The sequence below is a fragment of the Watersipora subatra genome, chromosome 10, assembly GCF_963576615.1.
Source record: "Watersipora subatra chromosome 10, tzWatSuba1.1, whole genome shotgun sequence".
In the NCBI taxonomy this organism is placed as follows: Eukaryota; Metazoa; Bryozoa; class Gymnolaemata; order Cheilostomatida; family Watersiporidae; genus Watersipora; species Watersipora subatra.
This window is the reverse complement of record NC_088717.1, coordinates 43,846,515-43,871,243: the sequence shown is the minus strand read 5'-3', so window position 1 is coordinate 43,871,243 and position 24,729 is coordinate 43,846,515. Positions and strand designations below refer to the sequence as shown.

General features: G+C 36.9%; 1 protein-coding gene across 1 annotated transcript in view; it reads left to right on the top strand.

The window, feature by feature from the left end:
* The first annotated feature begins 3,393 nt into the window (after nt 1-3,393).
* Nucleotides 3,394-24,729, top strand: part of LOC137406639 (uncharacterized) — a 32,915-nt gene continuing 11,579 nt past the window's right edge. Inside the window, exons 1-6 of the mRNA XM_068093246.1 lie at nt 3,394-3,549; nt 4,861-5,068; nt 10,590-10,705; nt 10,844-11,043; nt 18,304-18,475; nt 20,304-20,475. Of these exons, the coding sequence (XP_067949347.1) occupies nt 3,463-3,549; nt 4,861-5,068; nt 10,590-10,705; nt 10,844-11,043; nt 18,304-18,475; nt 20,304-20,475 (955 nt within the window). The 5' untranslated portion in view covers nt 3,394-3,462. The remainder of the gene's footprint in view (nt 3,550-4,860; nt 5,069-10,589; nt 10,706-10,843; nt 11,044-18,303; nt 18,476-20,303; nt 20,476-24,729) is intronic.

The following is a 24,729-nucleotide window of genomic DNA, read 5'->3' as shown; positions in this document are numbered from 1 at the left end:
AATTTATTCGAGGATGATTTGAGGATGTCTGAAAAGTCATTAATACAAACAAATAGCAAGGAGGGATTGAGTACTGGTAATGAGTAATGGAACCATTGTGATGGATTTGCTAAGCTCTTTAATGACCATAAGTGGCCATAAGTGTTCAGCTATTCTCAGATTATCTCTGTAATTTAAAAGTCAGCTTGCGTGGAAAGCCCGTAGATTAACACTCAGCTCTTGCTATATAAGCAAAAGTGCTTCCAGTGTTTGGGGGGAGGGGCACAGAGCAATAAGCACAACGAGCACAACAGGCACATAGACCTAATGAGCACAACGAGCACAAAGCAATCGATAAAGGCTATGAGTGACAAAACTAAGGACTGAGAATACGAAGAGTTACGGATCATTAAGAACAGCGTGGCAACATTAACTTATCTCTGTGCAGCGTTGTGTATACATGTATATTTTGACATTCTTACATTTCCAAGAGTAACTGTTCAAGTATTTATTATTTGTGAACTCAATTCAGCATTACGCTTGATTGTATTGAATTGTATTTTAATTGTTCTGTATTTTCATGCTTGTTTAATAAAGAACCACACTCGTTCACCAGTAATCTTGCTTGCTACAATTACAGTTGTGCATGAGAGCTATTACTCAATCGGTGTAAGACAACTTGTAGGCAGAACCCACTTGCAAGAGGTTAGGGGGTGGTTAGTCAGCGCTGACTTCCACAACACCATATTGGCAACTTTTCAAATATATCTAGAAGTTGGCCAATGTCCGACCACCGCGTACTGAAAATACTTGCCAAACTTGCGTACTTGCCAAAATTGGCATTACAGTACAGTAATTGTCGGGCAATAGAAAGCGATGGCAGTCAGAGCAGTTAGCAGCAGATATAGTTTTCATGATATATATATTACGAGTAAGACAACTTCGATTAAGAACCCATTCGCGAGTTGCTAATCAATGCAGACTGCTCCTTCATTTTCTGTTGCCTTGGCTGCTCGCCGAAGTTCCAATAATTTATTCTTGAATCCAAACTCCAGACTCTTTCATGCAAACTCGGCGTGACGCGGGTGTCTATTGTTTTAGGAATTTACGGGCGGAGAGAAAATTGAAATGAAGGGGCGTGGGTCATTGACGAAGAGGATTTTTTTCGTTGCACCTCTACAACGCCCAAAATCTACGAGTGTTTTGCCTAACAACTTTGCAACGGAATGCTTTATTGAAATTCTTACGGCACAGACGTGCAATTTTTCGCCGTCTTACAAATTCTGTGTAGAAGTCTGCGAGAATGGCCTGGCGGCCGAAAAGCAAAGTCAACTGTAAAGCGCAGTATATTTGCAAAAGTGAACTATGTACATATTGCGGGAACCAATCGAGAGAAGAAGCGCAGATACGTTGCATACAATAGTTACAACTGATCCCGTATGATACACGAAATATAAGCAGTTTTGTGTTGCTGTTTTATTTATTTTTACAGGTCACTTGTATTATTTTTAAATGTATGCCTAAATAAGGCAGCCAGTTCAGTTGCAATTGATCACGTTATTATTTTGACGGTCGTTTCCTTTTAAACCAGAATGCCTTTAGCCAAGAAAGCATGTCTACAATTCATTGGATCATTGAAAAGGCAGGTATTTCACATTTATATTGGATAATTTCAGCATCCTTAATTTGCATATGATTAGAAATTATTGATGAGGCATTATTAAAGTTTGAAAGATTAAAGTGACTGTTTGAACGCACCAACTCTTTTTTTAACGCAATTCCTTGCGTAATTGGGATTGCATCTTAATAATTTCTATTGTAATTAGCATATCGTACCCTTTCATATAGTTCTTGGGCATAATATCTAATATTATTAGAAGTTATTTGCAGATCAGGAGGCTCGAACTTTTGTAGAAACTCAACACATAATCAGTCCTCTGCATACCGTAACTTCAACGAGCAAATTTATTTTTTAAAGCAACTTTAAGCCGTTCTTTATTATTAACAGATATGTTACAAATGCTCAATTTTGTAATTTTCATAAGACAAAGGTATAACTGATAAATAGCCTGCAATTTCATCCACCTAACTTTCGTAATTTTCAAATTTTCTAAAGGAAAGTACAGTTAAACCTGTAAATCATTATAAATTTGCTTTTTAACAGCTTCTAAAGCCTTTATTATTCAAGTCAAAAATGGGGATATTGGAGATATGAGATATTTTTTCATTGTTTTTTTATATGTGAGCCACATAGGCCATGCATCAAATGCTTGACTGTCATTTTAAGTATGACACAAAATTTATTGTCACAAAATGCCCTGTGTTGTATTTTATGGAAGACAGGGTTTATGGTAGCCCTACTCTAAGTTGCTAATTTCGAAAGTTTTTATGGCAGCTCCAGTCACTATGAGTGTCTTCTTCAATATGTGGTACTTTCTGTTATCTCAATGAGTTCACTACTAAGTGTTGTTTTGTAAAATCTTAGGAGTTGTATTTGGAAAATTGCAACTCTTAGTTACAAAGATCATAAGATGCGCGTGTTTGCAAAACACACATCTTGAGATTTGTAGCAGTTATATTGTAAAGAAATTTGCCGGCCTTTACTTGGCACGATCTAGAGTATTACATGAAGAATAGAGAGAATGCATATGGTTATTCCGTTCAATTTTTATTAAGAAAGGGAACACCATTAGTCGAGGAGCGTACGACTATATGCTCTCCTCAACTGAGTGAGCGCTCCTTTATATACAATAAGCTCATCCATTCCGGCTAACGGAACCAAGGGAGAAAACCAGCTAATAATGGAAATGAGTAGAACTGCCAATTCGTTGGCATAGTTACAATGTGTTACAACAGCGATGCAACATAAAACGAAGGCATAGCGGTATAGTATAACAAACAAATAACAATGATGACATAAAGATAACTACACCACATACACATAAAATATTTGCAGGAATTACAAAGTCATGGCCCGGCGTCCACCACAATATTTTATTCTTTCAAGTACATAAGTTCGAGTTGGAAAGATTTCGTTGAACCCAAAAAGGCAAAAACCGATCATTTTTAGACTATCTTATTTTGCTTCAAATTACAAATTTATATATATCAGTGAAACATGCTTATCGAAGGAGATTTATTCCAGTCAACTACTTGAATATATATTGAATAATTTTTACTGAGACTAAAATATAGATTTTTGTATTTTCAAATGTTCTAGAAGAGACCAGCATTGTTCTTAGCCAATCAGCAAATGTGTCTAGAAAAGATTAGCATTTGTCGTTTATCATCTTTTTTCATTGTTTCAGATGTTTAAAAATTTCTTCAGTTTTCTTTCTGACTTCTGGTCACAATCTCTTTGTAAAATCATGCGCAAACGTGTTAGAATATCTAAAATTCTTTGGTTGCAGAAGGAATGGAAATAACTTCTCCTTACGGTCATGTCGAGCAATCTCGCAGTGCCAGAATCATGTCGTGCCAAGCATGTACTCGGATGTGGCCATTCCTTCGGGCAACCTCGCTGAGTATGTTATGAGAGATTGGTCAAAGTTTGGAGATAAGATTGCCTTGGTAAGCTCTCCGCATTTCTGAATGACTTGATCATAAAGCTTCCTGTGCATTAGTATTTCACTATAAATTATGTATATAAAACTATAATATCTAAGAATATGTATAGTCATATTCTAGACTATTCATATATAGTCATATATACAGAGAACCGAGGTTCCACTGTAGTTCGAACTCAAAGAGTTTTTGAAAGGCCAAAGTGCAATACAGTTTTATTTTGTGTCTGCCTCAGCACAAAAGCCTCAATGGTTTTTGAAATATCTTGTCATTTTGCAGGTGAGAACTGAAACTGCCAGTAGAAGTGCCAAGGGGATAAGTTTATAAGTTGAGAAATCTTGGTTTACAAAGTTTAGAAGACTTTAATGTCATCTTAGCCAAACCAACTTACAAGCATAACAAGTATTTTATGTGCTGAATAAGCAGGCAATCATCCCTTAAAATAAGGCTTAGTTCCAGATTTTTTGAATAGATATAAGGGGAAAGACCCTGCCACCCTTGCAGTTGTTTATGGCTATGCAAGAATGAAGAATTTTTATTAAAGAACTGAAACAAGTTTATATATTGTGAATTCATACGTAGTGGAAATAAGATGTCAACAGGTAAACCTACTATGTACTAGCACTACGAAGTGGTCGTGCTCAGTACAGCGAGAACCTGCCTATAAATATAAACATAATTATCATCATTTGCTGTGAACTTTGCGAGGTCATTGGTCTGTTTAGAATGCTTAATGGGTTTGCCAGGCCTACTTGACCGCTAGTACACAAATATTATCATTTTATCCTGTGCTAATAGTGTGCGCTCGCTCACAGTAATTGCACACTTTTAGTCGTAGATATGTGTATCGTCACGTTAACCATACTGGTGATGAGTGTATGAGCTCTATCTTCTATGTACATAACCGGTTTCATGTGTACACAATCGTTTATAATTCGGTATGTAGACTAGTGACCTGTCGGTAAAGGTTTTAGGAATCTAGTTTTTTCAAAAAGGTGGTCGCTTATGGAGGTAATATTTTATATTGAATGTGTTTCAGTTAATAATTTTATGTATGGTGTTATTTTTGTTTTTATGTTTTCGCTTATACTCACAAAACTATTGTTTTGAGAAATTTAAGATGGCGGAAACTGCTTCGCATGTGCAAACAGATATATGCTCAAAATTGATATCATGTGTTGAATGTTTCTCTTGTAGAGGTGATCATAATTGAGGTTTGACTGTAATCATAATATAGGTTTGACTGTAATCGTAATCAAGGTTTTTTACTGTATGTAACAATTCAATAAACATCGTCCTGTCATATTCTTTTTACAGAAAAGCAGTGAGACTGGGCAGACGCAAAGCTTTAATCAATTGAATGATTACGTTCACCGCCTCGCCTCTAGTCTTACCAAAATGGGCATTCAAAAAGGAGATGTAGTCTTCCTTTTAAGCCCAAACCTACCAGAGTATGCTACAATCTACCTAGCTACAGTGTTGATTGGGGCCATCGTCACTACAAATAACCCTGCTTATACCCCGTGTAAGTCTAACTTCCTGTTATGTATGTAATATATGAAGGTGCATGAAATGATTTAGCTCTACATCACAACTCACTAGCAGAGCTTCGCTATATGGTGCGATTTAATTGATTGGTGGCGATTTTGAAAAAAAGCCGATTTGAAAATTGCTACCATTTAAAAAGGTATCGTCAATTGTATAAGCTATGTAATAGCGAAATAATGATTGTCTCACACTTGACAATTTTCAGAACGTGCGACACTACAACTAAAATGCACCAGCCTTCTCGTCTTATACTACGCTTGTTCTATGACCCTCCACGTACGCGACAGGAAATAAAATATAATTCATGTAATAAATGTTTTTAATTATTATAAACACAAAGCAGTTTGTTTTTAAGTTAAAATATGCAAATAAATATTTACAAAAATTATAAGCTTTCTTACATAATCATAAGCTTTTTTAATAATAATACTATCGTGATATATCGCGATCCAATATTGCAAGTTTGCAATATCAAACCATCTGGAGATTTTTAGAAATCGTGAAGCTTTACTCCCCAATGTTGACATTTAGATGTTCGCCTTATGCCGAACTGGACTTTATATCCTTTTATTTGTCTTCTGCGAAAATGAATGAATTTAATACTTTTTACATTCAAGAAATAATTTTTTTATTTTATGAATGTCAGTAAATATTAATTGAAAAAATGAACAAACTTGAATCATTGTAGCATTAGATTAATCAAAATGGAATTTCTGGTAAGAAGTTTCTTCGCAATTTAGAGTGCATCCGTTTGCATTACCATATGTACTGTGTTGATGTTTTACCGCGGAACTATATTTTCAAATGCATTGCATGAACAGATCATAAAAATTGTAAAAATTACCTTTGTTAGCATTAGTATACACAAAGTGAGGTTTTGTGTTAATATATAGAAATACTAGGTGAATGCACGATGTTGCACAGGTAATAAAAATGTTTTTTTGCACAGAAACAATATTTTTAATCGACATTTTCAACATTTATCTAACTTTTAAATGGAGCTGTTTGAATAATTATTGTTTCAGTGTGTGCTATAAGTTTAATTAAGTTTATGCATTATCTTTATATCTATACATATATTTATAGCATTTTGGGGAAGTCTGAACACATTTTTTTGCTAGTTCACTGGCAGCCCTGTGCGCTGTTAAAACTTGGCTGGAGTAATAAGTATGTCCACAATTATTCCATAGCATGGCAAGGTGGCCTTACGAATAGTGATTAGCGCACCTGTCTGAAAAAAACTTGTGTTTTCCAGTTCAATTCGGGTGTAAAGCAGTTTTTTCGTTCTTGTGTATTTTATCAATATAACTATCAAACCAACAGACACTTAGATTTATATATCTTGGTGTTTGACATTCAGAGCGTACTTCTAATGAAACTCTCCTGAAGTTCATTATGCTAGTATTTGAGTCACTTATTTCTCATTTGCTAATTCGGTTCAAGTTCAGCGCAGTTCTTTTGGATATGTTTATTACATGTGAAAAAGAAAAGCTCATTATTCTATGTTTGTTGGACCAAATAGTTTTATTTACTAGTGATTCCATTGACAGTTTGTGACATCTAATAATTATAAACAAGGCTCCATGAAGGTACCAGATATGAAAGATTTCCTGACTGGTTGAGAATATGCATGCCACATGGTAAACGAACTCTCCTACAAGTACTCAAGTGACTAACAACTATGACTCAATCATCAGTTTAATAGTCATCTTCAGAGATGCCTGGAGTTGGCTGCTGCTCTTACTCTCATTCCAAAAGCTGCTCTATTTCAAATTTGCTTTAAAATATATCGTTTTGTTCTCAAAACTCTAGACGTGGATATGGTCCGATTCCTTCAATTTAAACGGATTTTTTCTTGACTGTTGTTTGTTGTCATCGATTGATTTAGCTATACAAATGTCCACATCACTTGGCACATCTAGCTGTAGAATTGTTAACTGACCCTATCGGTCGCTATCAGTAGTGGCTATCACAATGAGATGATGCCTTATCGTCTGGGGTCACTACAGGAATGGTATAGCATTACTCCTCCAGCGAGCGATTATCTCCTACTAAGAAATATTCAGGCAGTTTGTTATCTGCCCCAGCCAAGCCTCCTTATCTTCCGATCAAAGTTCAACCACGTTCATGTATTTGACCTGTGCCCGGCATACCAGTGGTTAAACTAACTATTGCCGACAGTATGATTGACACACTTTGGACCAGTAAATACACTCCTACTGCGGAAGTGACCTCATTTGCTCTACTTTTGGTTTGAAGCTAAGACCTGAAATGGATCTGACAGAAGAATTTTATTAACTATGCAATAAGATAACTTTTATACTTACAGTAGATGTACATTGTACATGTATTTTGAAACCAAATTTGGTTGTCTCCCTCTCTCTGTACTCTACAGTAAATTCAATGGCACTATCTCTGCTGCCTTCATATAGGTCTTTGTAGTGAAAATTTCTAACAATGGGATGTTTCCTGTATATAGTGTGGCAAAAAAGAATATCCTGCATGTACACTCTTTGCAATATTTAAATGATTTGGATATCAAACCACAATATTGAGAAAGAGCAAGCTTTGCAGACTTTCATGTAGTGGTGATGGGGGGGGGGGGGGGGGGGCACAGTGGACTCATTTTTAATACTTTTCTATATTTTAAAAGTTTAGACTGATCTAAGAACTTGAAAGTCACAAGTTGCAAGGTAAATATGTTCTTTAATAAATATGAATTGATATACATGTGTGAATATTTTATCTCTCTATTAATAATTACTACATTTGGGAAAAATGCTGCAAATTCTCGTGTCGAGGAAAATTGGTCTACTATAAACAAAGACAGGGGCACAGTGAACCATACAGGCTCATTAAATTTTTTTGAATTAGCACAATTTCGTGGTTTGAGCATATTGGAAATATATGATTTTTTAATGCAATCGTGGTATGATACCGTTACAGTATATTGATACACAGCAGTACTTAGGTGACTTCGAATTCCTTAGTTTATTTTTTTATTATTGATTATTTTATTTATCTATTACTTGTAATTATTTTGGCATTATTGTATTTATTATGATTTACTTGTTTTATTATGTTATTTTAAAGGGTTGAATTCTTCAAATGGCGGCCTAAAAATTTCATTCAATAACAATGCTGCCATAGTTATGTTATATTGATTATTCTAATACTGGTATTTGACCATCTTATACAAAGTTTAACAGTTGCTGCAAAAGCTTTGAAGGAATAACGGTTGCTTATAGCAAAAATATTTTCAATTTGTTGAAAGTATAATAATAACAATTTGCACGAGATTGACCTTTTGTGTCCTTATGAATAGGCTAGTTACAAACCCTGCCATGGTTAAGTCACTCATGAGTAGTAGCCTACTACTTGGTCCAACCCGTAATAATCTTTACCGCTGTCACAACCTCTTCAACTTAACAATTGTATTCACAAGTTTTATATGTTGATGTCTTACACTGTATCAAAAGATTTGTCTAGCATCGTGCTGGGAATAGAAATCTTAGGAGTTGTTTGATCACAATCGAATGTGATGCATATAATGCCGACACGTTCACCAGCATTTATTGAACTTTTTACCGTTCCAACTTGAACAAGCTAATATTATTTTGAGAACAGATGATTTTACATATCTTTCAATAATCTGCCTCCTCACTTGTAAATTATTGCGCTATTTGTCGAATATAATGTGGCCCTGCCTCTCCTTTTTATGCACTCATCAGAGGGAGCATGGGAAATTTATAACAGCAAATAAGTCACATATTAATTATAGTCTAATATCCTGTGACAGCGCCCCCCCCCCCCCCCCGGTGTTTCGTTGAGCAAAGTCTACAGACTTTGGAACACAGGAGCAATGGTGGTTATACACCCTTCCTAAAGCTACCAAAATGGTCCTTGCGTGACTCGACCACTAGCCTACTGATCACGAGTTGCTCCGCCCTAAACACTGAATCATGTTTTTATTCTTAAAAGATACTTTTGTTGCAATACTGGCAGATAATAAACTCAATTATTCCTAAATATAAATAAAATCGTATAAGATTCCCCAAAAAAACCTTGAGAAGATGAGAACAAAACTCATTGTCTTCAATGATTCCTTCAAAGGTTGACTTGCAACAAAATTCACATTACAGTTATTTGGTATCAAAAGATTCACCATGTCTTACACTGCTGTGTTGTAAGTGCAAAATATGTGGAAATGTGATTACAAGCTCTTAAAAGCTAAAAAACGAACAGTTAATCGCAGCCATCACGAAAACGCCGTAGATTGGACTTTCTCTCCAAAACGGCTCAAATGGGCTGTAGTTAAACAAGATGGCTTCTGTTTACACTTTCATGCAACCTCATTTGTCAAAATATTTTCACAAATGTACTTCACGCATTCAATAAAACCATGTCTACTGTCCTTACGCATCTATTTCATTATGATTGTAATGCTGTCACTTTGAGCACCGATATCTCAAAACCTACCATAAAAATTTGTTTAATTTTTTAACCTCAGCTCGAAGGAGCGCATATCATCATCTGACAAACATGAGTAGCCTGGTCACCTGTGATAGTCGACAAATGCTGCATAAATTGTTCGCGCCATTTGGCAGGAACTATGCGTCACATGATCAGATTACGACTAGATGATTAAACCAGGCTGAAGCGAAACTGTAAAGAAACGAGCATCTATATTTGATATGGGATTAACAATTAACATATTAACAGATTAACGGCTGCGATTAACAGTTCTGTTTTTTAGCTTTTAAGAGCTTGTAATCACATTTCTACGTATCTTGCACCTACAACACAGCAGAGTAAGACATGGTGAATCATTTGCTACCGAATAACTGTAATGTGAATTTTGTTGCAAGTCGACCTTCAAGCTGCTTTGACCTCCATCATCACTAGTAGTCTAAAAATGAGGCTGAGGGTTATCATGTCTGATAACCCTCGTGTGACTTTCTCTTTGTCTATTGATCATTAACAGGCATGTCTGGCAAACCTTGTGGCACAACAATGGCTACCTATTTTTCTGGTTGATTATTAAAAAAAAACTTGCCTGACAATCTTTGCTATAATAAGAGCTGTCTGTCTGTCCATTTTAAGCCATGGTTTTACTTTAGGAAAAACCATTGCATCCTTCAGGATTTGAACTTAGAGCTTTCCGCACGGTAAACCAACACTCTAGTAACTACACCAATCCACCTCACCTGGAATTTGAGACTGTAATTTTATTATAGTTACATTTCTGATGATCTCTCATGGCACACAGTCTACCGATGGTATATTAGTTGTGACTCACAATCTATACTTATAGACGGACTCCACGGCTTATCGAAGCCATCTTTAAACATTTGTGGCTCACATTATTCATTATTTTTGCTGACAAGTCCATTTCTTACTTTTCTAGAATTATCAGTCTTTACACTGATGTATGTTATTAACAGTGGATTGTACTAGTTGAACCTCTGGCTGATTCTATACTACTATTATATCCACAGCTGAGGTATCCAAAGCCATAGCACTAAGTGGAGCCAAGTTAGTGTTTGCCTCACCGGACAATTTGACCACAGTTGCTCAAGCTCTTCATTTGCTCGAGGGTAAACATCGCGTGCAGGTGAGTTATTTCTACCTGCTGCTATGAACATGCGCTTTTTGAAGAGATGGGCTGATGGTGAAAACTGAGGTTTTCCAGATTCTCAATTTTGAAGGTTACAGCACTGCATGAGAGGATGTTCTGTTATATTCGCTGTAGGAAACCATAGTGATCGGTGAAATGGTAGGATATCGACCTCTATCTTCATTGCTTTCTGGTGAAGAGTATCAGCGAGACCTCCTTGACCTTGATTATACCAGTCATGTAGCTGCCCTACCGTTCAGTAGCGGTACAACCGGCCTGCCTAAAGGAGTTATGCTCACCCACACCAACATTCTATCCAACCTCCTTCAGTTGCAGTATGTGTTTCTGACTCTTAATTACTCGCCATTCCGGGCTAGTCCGACCTTCTTCAGTTGCAGTATGTGTTTCTGACTCTTAATTACTCGCCATTCCGGGCTAGTCCGACCTTCTTCAGTTGCAGTATGTGTTTCTGACTCTTAATTACTCGCCATTCCGGGCTAGTCCAACCTTCTTCAGTTGCAGTATGTGTTTCTGACTCTTAATTACTCGCCATTCCGGGCTAGTCCAACCTTCTTCAGTTGCAGTATGTGTTTCTGACTCTTAATTACTCGCCATTCCGGGCTAGTCCAACCTTCTTCAGTTGCAGTATGTGTTTCTGACTCTTAATTACTCGCCATTCCGGGCTAGTCCGACCTTCTTCAGTTGCAGTATGTGTTTCTGACTCTTAATTACTCGCCATTCCGGGCTAGTCCGACCTTCTTCAGTTGCAGTATGTGTTTCTGACTCTTAATTACTCGCCATTCCGGGCTAGTCCGACCTTCTTCAGTTGCAGTATGTGTTTCTGACTCTTAATTACTCGCCATTCCGGGCTAGTCCAACCTTCTTCAGTTGCAGTATGTGTTTCTGACTCTTAATTACTCGCCATTCCGGGCTAGTCCAACCTTCTTCAGTTGCAGTATGTGTTTCTGACTCTTAATTACTCGCCATTCCGGGCTAGTCCAACCTTCTTCAGTTGCAGTATGTGTTTCTGACTCTTAATTACTCGCCATTCCTGGCTAGTCCGTGAGCTTGATTTGTTTTGTTACTTCCTGCTCATTTGAATGTCTATATTTTTCAACTTTGACACTTATAAAATGTTTCAGAAGCGACTAGAGACTCATGACCTTGTGCGTGCTGTTTTTGTGTGCATGTTTGCTGGTATGACCGCATTTGTGTGTGTGCGTGCGTGTGTGCGTTAGTGTTGGGCCGCTATCTAATTTAGTGCCGGATCGGATATCCTTGCACTTTTTTATCGGTTTTTCCGGTATCGGTATCCTCGGTATTTACCATCTTTGGTATCCTTTGCCAAGTAAGAAAATTCGGTATTGTCATTCGGTATATGGTTTTCAGTGTGTGTTTAAACTTTAAATGGTTTAAAGTTTAATGGTTTAAACTTTAAACCATAACTGTCACGAACAACTTTTATCGTTGTTGTTAGGTAAATCAAACACGCTGATTCCGATTTTGTACTCAAAATAAAGATTGGTCTACTAACTTTCAAATTCATAAAGGCTTATTTACAGCGTTTCAATTTCCGTCTCAAAAACAACACGGTCGGCACAACAAGCTCCGCCCATAGATATGTGACGTGTCCTAGCTTTTGTAGAAACGGAAGTTGGGAATGTTTAGTCCGATTTAGAGCGATAGCGATGGGTGTCTTAAAACCCATTATTCTCTAAATCCAGCCCGAAAATAATCTCAGTATTTTTTGAAAAGTAGATAACCTGTTTAAAATGGCTCGTAGCTTGTTACAGACTGTTTAATGAGCTGAACGCTGAGAAAAATGAGCTCAAAAAAGCGTGATAACAACGCTAGCCTGTGATAAAATCACGCTTTTTGAGCTTTTAAATTGTTTTAATGTTTTATCTACCTTTCACAAAAACTGAGAAGATTTTGAAGGCTGAACTTAGATAAAAATGCGTTTTGAGGCACTCATCTCTATCATTCTAAATCGAACTAAATATCTCCAACTTATGTTACTAAAAAGCTAGGTTACGGCATCAACCCACCCTGTTTGAGTACACTGGTTATAGGATCCACCCGTTTCTGCAATTTGACTCCAGAAATACTCTTAACACATATCTATGCTTGGAAGTTGATTGAGACCATGTCCTACCTGTGAGGAATACTTCAGACAGAAACTATAGCTTTTTACTCACTCAATGACTGAACCGAATATTTTAACTAGAGAACTAACCAGAAACCTAATCAAAAGTTTGGAATAACATTTAGTAGCCTGTGCAAAAACATTCTTTAGTCAGCAGTATATTGTTACGGCAAGGAGACTCCTTGTTTTAGCAAGCCAAAAAAGAAAAGAAAGATGGAAATATAATTGTTTCATGATAGATGTTTTTACTGTTTATTTTATTAAAAAGTATAGTTATTGATACAAACATTGTGTATAATAGAGAACAGATAGATAATGGCAAGGGGCTCTTTTTGTTTAATATACTGAAACAGTTTACATAAATCTTACTATCACATACAGTCATACTTCAACTTACGAGCTTAATGCGTTCCGAGACTGAGCTCGTATGTCAATTTACTCGCATGTTGGTGCAATTTATATATACATGTATATAGAACAATTAAATATATATTGATTGGTTTCCATACTCTAAAAAAGCAAATAAAACACTCAAAACAAGATATTGTAACAGAAAGAACATGTTGGTTATTGTCCTGAGGTACTACATGCTTTCAAAAAGCAACAAATAAAAAATAATGCAAGGAAATGTGATTAATTAAAATGTAAAATTAAATACATACAATAGCAGTTAACACTCGCATTTGCCAGGGAGGGAGATATAAGTTATCCTTCGTTACAACAGTTGACTTTGATAAATTTGAATTTTATCAAAGTGTTAAAAGACAAACTTAGAAGCAAACCTAAAAGCAAACTTTCATTTTCAACTAAACGTAATTAAAATTTCTTCGGCGTTCATAGTTTGAAGTTTCTCGCTGGTTAGCGAGAAATTTTTCTTTCGCTTTCACGACTACCCGGCCGTTTTAAGATAAACCTATCTAAGGACGTTTGCCTTTGTTGCCCTTGCAACATGTTGCGATTAGGACGAACACAGGTGTCGTCACAAATGGTTAATGCACGACTTGTCAACTAGCCAGCTTGTCCAAATGTCTATTAAACAGTTTGGATAGATGGCGCCGGCCTTTTCACATAGCATCGTTTCAGTTACGCTGTCACCGGCCAATTGTTTGTCCAATGCCATCAGCGGTCGTGAAGATCGCTGCACCGTTTAGAAACTATGGTTAGTCCTTTTGCGAACTAAATGCCCTGAATATAATCCTTCTGTTTGATAATTATGAATGTATTTCTGTCATATTGCCGAGCTAGCTCAATCACGCGTACACATTTCGCATATTTTTCAATATTTTTCCGTTTAATATCAATTGTTATCATTTGCTTTTTCTTTGTATTATCTTTCATTTTACTGGCAAACTTTCGGTCTACGCACAGTACGTTTAATTCACATAATTCTGCACAGAAAATCGTGCACAAAAAAAACACGGTACAACAGTATAACCTGAGCAGTTGAAAAATACAGAGTGATGCTGTTCTCATAAAACACCTCCGGCATACTTGGCAACTGACTCAAGTGCTCGTATCTCAAACATGGCTCGTATGTTAGTGCTAAAACTTGCTTGAAAGGTGGCTCGTATCTCAAGTTTCTCGTACGTTGGAGCACTCCTCCACTCGTAAGTTGAAGTATTGCTGTATTGTAATCAGGTAATGTAATCACATAATTATACGCAGATGTGGGTTGTTTGTTGAATTCGTTCGCCAATGCGCGCTGAGATTAGCATGTTCGTCAAAGAGGCGTTTTTGCAATTATCCAATAACAATCGAAGATTTTCCCGCGCAACAAAAATCTATCCAGATATCCGGATAACCATTTACCGATAGGCTTTTAGGGATAAATACCGATCATATCAAACCGGCCGCGGATAATTAGCTGTCACCGAAAATGATTGGTTTCTTCGGATACCGAGAATCCCTCGGTGTTGGTAAGAGCGGATAACCAAATACCGGCCCAACACTAGTGTGCGTTCGTGCGTGTGTATGCACATGCATGTGTATTGGCATGTCAGAGACTTGTCTTGCTGTCAGAATTATGTTGTCAGAGTGTTTGAAATAACTTTTTCTGATAAGAGAACGGATATTAGGTGGAAGATTGAATTGTAGGAGGAGTAGGAGTACTGTCCACCAGAATTTAACAGCTAGAGATTTGGTAATAGCTACAGCATATGTAAGAGAATGTTATTAGTGTGTTAAACTTTCTCAGGATATAGCCTTAGGCCTATACTTAAGAATCTCTGTTTAGGGGTGTGATACTATTGCTAACCGAAAGTGTCATACTATACTTGAACTACTTTTAACCCAAAGTTGGGAGCATGTAGCTAGGAGCTTAGTGATTAGCTTCAAGTTGATTTCCTTAGCCTTATCTCCAGTAATAAAGCCATAGTTCCTTTCACGTATAGTTGCAGGTCTTTTATCATTTGTTGACACACAGTGTATTTGTAGATAACATACCTGTGAGTCTGAACCACCATTTGATGTACATGTTTATGCTCATTACTATAGTACTAGATGAATGCCTGGCATAGCCCGGGTAGTAAAAAAGTTTTGTGCATGGAAAATTTATTTGTAATTGTCCAAGTTTCTTTATCCAATGAATTTGAGTAACTTAAGCTAGCTTAGTTTATAATAAGAACTGTCTGTCCCTCCGAAGCCAACGTTAGGAAATAGACTGCGTTATGATCTCTCATGCAATCATAGTCTTCAAACACGCTACTGAAGCGTGCAATCTTAACCAATCGGCATGAAAGAAAGGCGGGTGTAATAAGTATGATGTGCATAATTATTCCATAGTTTGGCCAGTTTGATGCGTAGTGGAATGGTTAGTACGCCTGTCTGCATAACTAGATATTATGAGTTCAATTCCAATGTGAAGCAGATTTTTCATTTTTATAAGTTTATCGCTGTAACCGGACACACGAACGACCGACAAACTACAATGAGATTTATGTAGATACAGATTCTGTCTGTGCCCACGGCTGCTTTATACTTTCATCCATCCAATAACTCTGCTGTGCCGTACTAAAGCATTATCACCCTGGATTTCCTGGTGTCTTCGGTTCTATTAATTAGTGTGTTAAATTGTCAAATTGCCTACATAATACAACAAACTGTTTCCGCTTACAATTACTCACCAACTTGTAGAGTAAGTTCCATTAGAAAAGATCTGACAAACTGGAGAAATGACGATAATAGACTTATGCACAGTAATCCTACTTGATGGCTTTATTTATCGTTGCTCGGCTGTATCGCGAGTTTTCAGAAATCGTGGCTGTCGAGTTTCTTCATTTTCATTTAATATCGATAACTCATGTTTAAAAGTCATTTTCTGGTTTTAAAATAAATTGAAGAGTCAGTACAGTGTACCTAATTGTCACTGTGGGAGTTCAGGGTTTTTCTGTTAGAAGGGTCTTTATTTGGATACATATAGCAATACACTGTCAGTCTTGTCACTATGGCATGAATGCAGACTGCGGGCTGCTCGCTTTGTTGATATAAAAGTTCCCTAGCAAGGAGCTGGCTGATGCCAGCGATAAAAAGAGGATGTCTTACAAGAATAACTCGAGACCGCTTTCTAACTATTGAATAAAATTTGTCCATCTCTTCTTCTACAAATAATCATCATTAAGCACCTTCCATCACTTTGCTATCCTGGCAACAGTTGGCTCAATAATCTTTAGTATTAACTTTTTGGCTTCTCGTTAATCTTTTAGGGATTTTAGTACTGTATATACAATGTACCATACAATTATATGCCTCATGCAAGAGCACCCGTATTTCCATGTCCTGTTACATAACATCTATAGTACTATGGACAGTTTGGCAATCAGTTGAAAGTTCTGATGTTAAAATTATGGATCACACTTCAAAAAATTCTAGTTTCTATCTGTTGGAAACTCCTGCATTGCCAGTGGGTCTGGAACAAAACTCCTGCGAAGGAGCAAGTAGAATAGAAATTATTTCAATACTGTAGCAGGTGTACTAGTATGAAAAATTGTTTTAGCAAATTGTGCATTCAGTACGTTCAGGTAATAAATAGTTAAGGGTCCGAACATGGAATAAAACACCTGACACCATCAGACAAATGGGGAAGCTTTGAGTCAGCAGGAACGGTGGAAATACCGTAGGACCTCCATCAAGTCTTTTATCTAGTTGCAGTGATAGTCTATGGCCATACGCTGGTGTTACTTTATGTATGATTCTTCTTTTATTAACTAGATAAAAAAACAACCATGACCAGTGAGTTTAATCGGTCGTTGAAAATGCTGTAAGGTAAGAGAATTGCTGTCACATTTGTCGGTTACTAATTCCCGTTATTGTTCGTTAACTGTTTCCTAAAGGTGAAAACACGCTAGGCGATATTTAGCCCGACATCGCGCTGCGTAGTGCTAATCTGCTCCGGAACTCGCTCAGCGAGCTCATGCAGCGCGATAAAGCTAGACATTCCCTATCACAACTTTATCGCTAGCGAGATGCATTTCGATTGATTGGTTTTTCCCAGAATGCACTTTTATGATAGGTTATTATTTCTTATCGATGCTCACCAATGTACAGCAGCAACATTTTGCTATTTTGTTATGATTGAAACATCATTAGAACGAACACTGAATTGTTCATAAGTTCAATAAAAGCACTCCTAATCCTGTACGACATATATTAAATATTAACCATTCTCAAAATGGTCAATCTGCAACGATTGACTCCAAATGATGGTTTTCAACTGGGTTTCTTGTAATTTGTATGCTTAACTTCTTAATATATTAAATATAAAAATAACTACTATAAAGTACACTATATATAAACATCGTAAAATATCACTGTTAAAAATACCAGAACCGTTTTTTATGTCTTGTAGCGTACAATCCGTGAAAGTGAGATAGACCTATAATAACAAAAGCGGAAGTTGTTCACGTCGTTGCCCAGACAGTGTCATATTGACTTACCTAAATTTATTAACCACTCGGAAGAAACTGATGATACAGAATTTCATGTGCAGTTTGTGAGCGTGCCCACATTATTGTTTGCTGGTGAAGCGCTATATTGTGTTTAAGCACACGCCAACGATATTTCCACGCTCATGACGCAAGGACGCCTAGTGTGTTTGGACCTTAACTCTATTCAGCACATACCCACTAAAAAGTTCCATCTTATTATGGGTTGTCCTTTCCTTTCTACAAATTAGCTTCAAGCAGTTGCTTCACCATAATTTTAATAATTCAACTTAAAGATCTATCATAGGTGTAAGATAGAAATGCCCATTTGCAGGTAGGATTGAGCTACCCTAGGATAACCTAGGCACAGTCAATGTTTGTCTATGACTTTTGTAACATACCGAAGCGTTTTGACCTTGTTACTTATTCTACTTTTTGTGGTTGATTGTCACAGCAGAGGAAACCAGCGACTGTCCAACGCATTATTATATGATAATTACTTATTTTGGGCTATCCCTTTTATGTTTTAGTAACTCTGACATGTCTGTCTCCTATGATGATGTTTTGTCTGGAATTCTACCATTCTTTCACATCTACGGTCAGGTTACAACTCTCCTTCTCGGTCTCTCTGTCGGCGCCACGACTGTTACCATGCGCAAGTTTGATTTTGTTGGTTTCCTTGAGATGATTCAGAAGGAAAATGTGAGTTTAGTATAATTCACTTTGTGAGATGTGAGTTTAGTATAATTCACTTTGTGAGATGTGAGTTTAGTATAATTCATTTTTTGAGATGTGAGTTTAGTATAATTCACTTTGTGAGATGTGAGTTTAGTATAATTCGCTTTGTGAAACTGCATCTAAACATACGCAACACTAACTGCCTGTCGCTCACATTCAACACCTGTCACTATATACATGTGAAATTCAGTGTCTCTCACTATATACATGTGGTATTCAATGTCTGTTATTATATACATGTGATATTCAGTGTCTCTCACTATATACATGTGATATTCAATATCTGTGACTATATACATGTGATATTCAATATCTGTCACTATATACATGTGATAATCAGTGTCTGTCACTATATACATGTAACATTCAACACCTGTCACTATATGCATGTGATATTCAACACCTGTCACTATATACATGTGATATTCAACACCTGTCACTATATACATGTGATATTCAACACCTGTCTCTATATACATGTGATAATCAGTGTCTGTCACTATATACATGTAACATTCAACACCTGTCACTATATACATGTGACATTCAACACCTGTCACTATATACATGTAACATGCAACACCTGTCACTATATACATGTGACATTCAGTGTCTGTCACTATATACATATGACATTCAACACCTGTCACTATATACATGTCACATTCAACACCTGTCACTATATACATGTGACATTCAGTGTCTGTCACTATATACATGTCACATTCAACACTTGTCACTATATACATGTAACATTCAACACCGGTCACTATATACATGTGACATTCAGTGTCTGTCACTATATACATGTGATATTCAGTGTCTGTCAGTATATACATGTGATATTCAGTGTCTGTCAGTATATACATGTGATATTCAGTGTCTGTCAGTATATGCATGTGATATTTTCTAATGTGATACTATTAATGGTTCAATAGCAGATTTATAGAAAGTATCTGAGGTTTCAGGTTCATTGAAGAAAGGATCTGCAATACCATTCCAGTTACTTCCTCCATATCTGTGCTAATACTGATATCGACATCAGGATAGAGTTATCTATGGGCTTTTTATAGGTTAATACATTTCTGGCCGTGGGTGCTAGTAAAATAGCAAGTCTTTCACTGTATAATTACAGATGGTAACTTTGTACTCTGACAAGATCTCGTAATATATACAGGCATGTAAAATGTCTCTTCAGCATTTACCTCGGTCATTATTATGCCTCGGTCATTATTATGTCTATGGAATGTAATACTAGTGAAGACGTATTGAAAAGCAACATGCATCTGTTTTTTAGTGGTGGTGAAATATTGCATGATGGTTCTCTGCTTCAAATGAGCTTCTCTTTCGCATGCTGCAACTTTACAATGAAGCTTTTGCTTTAGGTTGTGTTCTACTTCAGTTGCTAGGCAACCGCTACAACCTCATTTAACAACCATTTTACTCATTTTTTACTAAATTTGAAATACATTTACTTAAAAGGTATTTTTCTGTTGAATCACTAGTAAATTGACTTTTACTATCGTATGCTCCTGACTTTACATTGCAGACAGCATTTTTTCTCAGTGACAAAAAGATGTCATGAGGCATATAGGCAGTATTTGTAGCTGAGTTTGTACAATCTAAAGGAACAAGACATTTCACAATATTACTCACATTTTTGTAGCCAGAACAAACATGGTTGCTTTTTGTTTGTTTTACTTACGTCTAAAATTATCTTATGAAACAAGAGAAAACATAGAGGTTGTTTACTCTCTTCTATTGTTATTTATTTTACTGAGTTTTTTTACAGATCACCCTCAGTCACTTGGTTCCTCCAATAATCCTTGGGCTCAGCAAGAGTGACCTCACAAAAAAGTATGACCTGGAGTCCCTTCAGATCGTTACAGTTGGAGCTGCCCCTCTCAAGATTGATCAATCGCTCGAGTTTGCACAGAAATTTTCTAAAGTGCACTTGCTACAAGGTCGGTTTTATATTCCTCATTTTAAGCCAATTTGAGCCGTTATATTGTGAGGCTTCTCCACTATTAGTAGTACATATAGATTTTATATAGAAATCTTAAAGATTTACTGCAACAAAATTCACATTACAGTTATTTAGTATCGAAAAATTCACTATGTCTTACTCTGCTGTGTTGTAGGTGCAAAATATGTGGAAATGTGATTACAAGCTCTTAAAAGCTCAAAAACGAACAGTTAATCGCAGCCATCACGAAAACTCCATAGTTTGGAATCTCTTTATTTTGATGGCGCTCTTAAACATTTCGGTTATTGTTTTGACATGTGATGTTATCCTGTGAATTGAAAGGCCAATAAAAGGCTCCATATAAAACTTCTCGTAGCACTAGTTTATGACAAACACTTCGGGTTCTACAGAAATCCCATATCAAATACAGATGCTCACTACTTTACAGTTTTGTTTCGGCCTGGTCTAATCATACATCATCATCATCATGTAATCTGATCATGTGACTCATACTTCTTGCCAAACAGCGCGAATAATTTCTGCAGCATTTTTCGACTATCACTGGTTTCCAACAGGCTCGTCATGTTTATCAGATGATGATATACACTCCTCCGAGCTAAGATTGAAAAATTAAACAAATTTTTACGGTAGGTTTTGAAATATCATTGCTCAAAGTGACAGCATTACAATGATGATAAAACAGTTACGTAAGAACAATAGACATGGTTTTATTGAATGTGTGAAGTATATCTGTGAAAATATTTCGATGATTGAGGTTGCATGAAAGTGTAAACAGTAACCATCTTGCTCAATTACGTCCCATTAGAGCCGTTTTAGAAAGATTCTAATCTACGGCGTTTTCGTGATGGCGGCGATTAACTGTTCGTTTTTGAGCTTTTAAGAGCTTGTAATCACATTTCCACATATTTTGCACCTACAACACAGCAGAGTAAGACATGGTGAATTTTTTGATACCAAATAACTGTAAGGTGAATTTTGTTGCAAGTCAACCTTTAAGTAGTTTATGTTTATGTGCATAAAATTACTAATGAGGCCACTAACAAGCCATAGAATATGCACACTCTAACACGCCATAGAATATGCACACTCTAACTAGCCATAGAATATGCACACTCTAACAAGTCAAAGAATATGCACACTCTAACTAGCCATAGAATATGCACACTCTAACAAGCCATAGAATATGCACACTCTAACTAGCCATAGAATATGCACACTCTAACAAGTCATAGAATATGCACACTCTACCAAGCCATAGAATATGCACACTACCGAGCCATAGAATATGCACACTCTAACAGGCCGTAGAATATGCACACTCTAACAAGCCATAGAATATGCACACTCTAACAAACCATAGAATATGCACACTCTAACAAGCCATAGAATATGCACACTCTAACAAGCCATAGAATATGCACACTCTAACAAGCCATAGAATATGCACACTTTAACTAGCCATAGAATATGCGCACTCTAACAAGCCATAGAATATGCACACTCTAACAAGCCATAGAATATGCACACTCTAACAAGCCATAGAATATGCACACTCTAACAAGCCATAGAATATGCACACTCTAACTAGCCATAGAATATGCACACTCTAACAAGCCATAGAATATGCACACTCTAACTAGCCATAGAATATGCACACTCTAACTAGCCATAGAATATGCACACTCTAACAAACCATAGAATATGCACACTCTAACAAGCCATAGAATATGCACACTCTAACAAACCATAGAATATGCACACTCTAACAAGCCATAGAATATGCACACTCTAACTAGCCATAGAATATGCACACTCTAACAAACCATAGAATATGCACACTCTAACAAGCCATAGAATATGCACACTACCGAGCCATAGAATATGCACACTCTAACAAACCATAGAATATGCACACTCTAACAAGCCATAGAATATGCACACTCTAACTAGCCATAGAATATGCACACTCTAACAAGCCATTGAATATGCACACTCTAACAAGCCATAGAATATGCACACTCTAACAAGCCATAGAATATGCACACTCTAACAAGCCATAGAATACGCACACTCTAACTAGCCATAGAATATGCACACTCTAACAAGTCATAGACTAGCACACTCTAACAAGCCATAGAATATGCACACTCTAACTAGCCATAGAATATGCACACTCTAACTAGCCATAGAATATGCACACTCTAACTAGCCATAGAATATGCACACTCTAACAAACCATAGAATATGCACACTCTAACAAGCCATAGAGTATGCACTCTCTAACAAGCCATAGAATATGCACACTCTAACAAGCCATAGAATATGCACACTGTTTAAATGCTGGCAAGAAGATTAAGCCCGAGCTTTAGTAAATTAAGCTTTTTATGATGGACTCTTTTGATATAATACTCCAGCACGGCGACAAAGACTTCTGGCCATCAGTAAAACCATGACATACCCAAGTGATGCTTAGTTTGCTGTGCAAACCTTTGCTTAGAGATAAGATGGAAACAAACTGCTTTTTGGATGAAAGCATTTTAAAATGTTGCCTGTGAACCTTTGCGAAGATTGAATTGTGGAAAGGATGCAGGCGTATCAGAAGAATTATTGGAAGGATAGTAGACACGTCAGTAGAATTTGGGAAGGATGCAGACGTATCAGTAGAATTATGGGATGGATGCAGGCGTATCAGAAGAATTATTGGAAGGATAGTAGACACGTCAGTAGAATTTGGGAAGGATGCAGACGTATCAGTAGAATTATGGGAAGGATGCAGGTGTATCAGTAGATTTATGGGAAGGATGCAGGTGTATCAGTAGAATTATGGGAAGGATGCAGGTGTATCAGTAGAATTATGGGAAGGATGCAGACATATCAGTAGATTTATGGGAAGGATGCAGGCGTATCAGTAGAATTATGGGAAGGATGCAGGTGTATCAGTAGAATTATGGGAAGGGTGCAGACATATCAGTAGACTTATGGGAAGGTTGCAGGCATATCGGTAAAATTATGGGAAGGATGCAGGTGCATCAGTAGAATTATGGGAAGGATGCAGGCGTATCAGTAGAATTATGGGAAGGATGCAGGTGTATCAGTAGAATTATGGGAAGGATGCAGACATATCAGTAGACTTATGGGAAGGTTGCAGGCGTATCGGTAAAATTATGGGAAGGATACAGGTGTATCAGTAGGATTATGGGAAGGATGCAGGCGTATCGGTAAAATTATGGGAAGGATGCAGACGTATCAGTAGAATTATGGGAAGGATGCAGGCGTATCAGTAGAATTATGGGAGGATGCAGATGTATCAGTAGAATTATGGGAAGGATGCAGACGTATCAGTAGAATTATGGGAAGGATGCAGACGTATCAGTAGAATTATGGGAAGGATGCAGACGTATCAGTAGAATTATGGGAAGGATGCAGACGTATCAGTAGAATTATGGGAAGGATGCAGACGTATCAGTAGAATTATGGGAAGGTTGCAGATGTAGCAGTAGAATGCCACAAGCTATAAAATTATCATTTCAGTAGTTGAAGGACTGCTGACAGTTCACATTTTAAGGGTAGGCAAGATCTCTTGTTCTCTGATCCTCCGTGAATTGTTGTACATTTTGACCAAGAGCAGAACAGGCCAAGAGCAGAACAGAATAAGTGCATTCTATATTTCACCTTAATTGTAAGTGTACTTCCCGTCCTGGCAGCAGTATGTCTGTAACTTTATTTCTTCTATTCATTCATTTAACTTTACCGGTTCATACAAATGAAATGAAAATATAATATATACCATAATATCATTCATTTTACAAACACATTTTTGTTAAAAAAACATGCAAAGTCAGACTTGACTCTTTGCACTTATTTAACGTTTTACTCTAGATTGGGCTGAGTAGGCAGAGCCCCACTGTTGTTTATAGAGCAACCTCAGCTAGCATTTTACCTGCAATCAAACTTCATATCACATAACGTAGACCGCGAAAGTTCCCCATTTATGACCGAGAGCAATTATGTAATGGTACCAAATTCATTTTAATTGGAACAGAAAATCTTTTTTCTCATCTTAAAGTCTCCCTATTTAATGGTTGTAGTCATTCTGATCGGATTACTACCTAAAGAGTCGACTTCTGACAGAAGCGATCGGCCACATTTAGCTGATAGTAGTAAAGCGTCAACCAGCATATGTTGTTCATGTATTTCCATAACTGTAAAGAATGGTCACAAATGAAAGGGT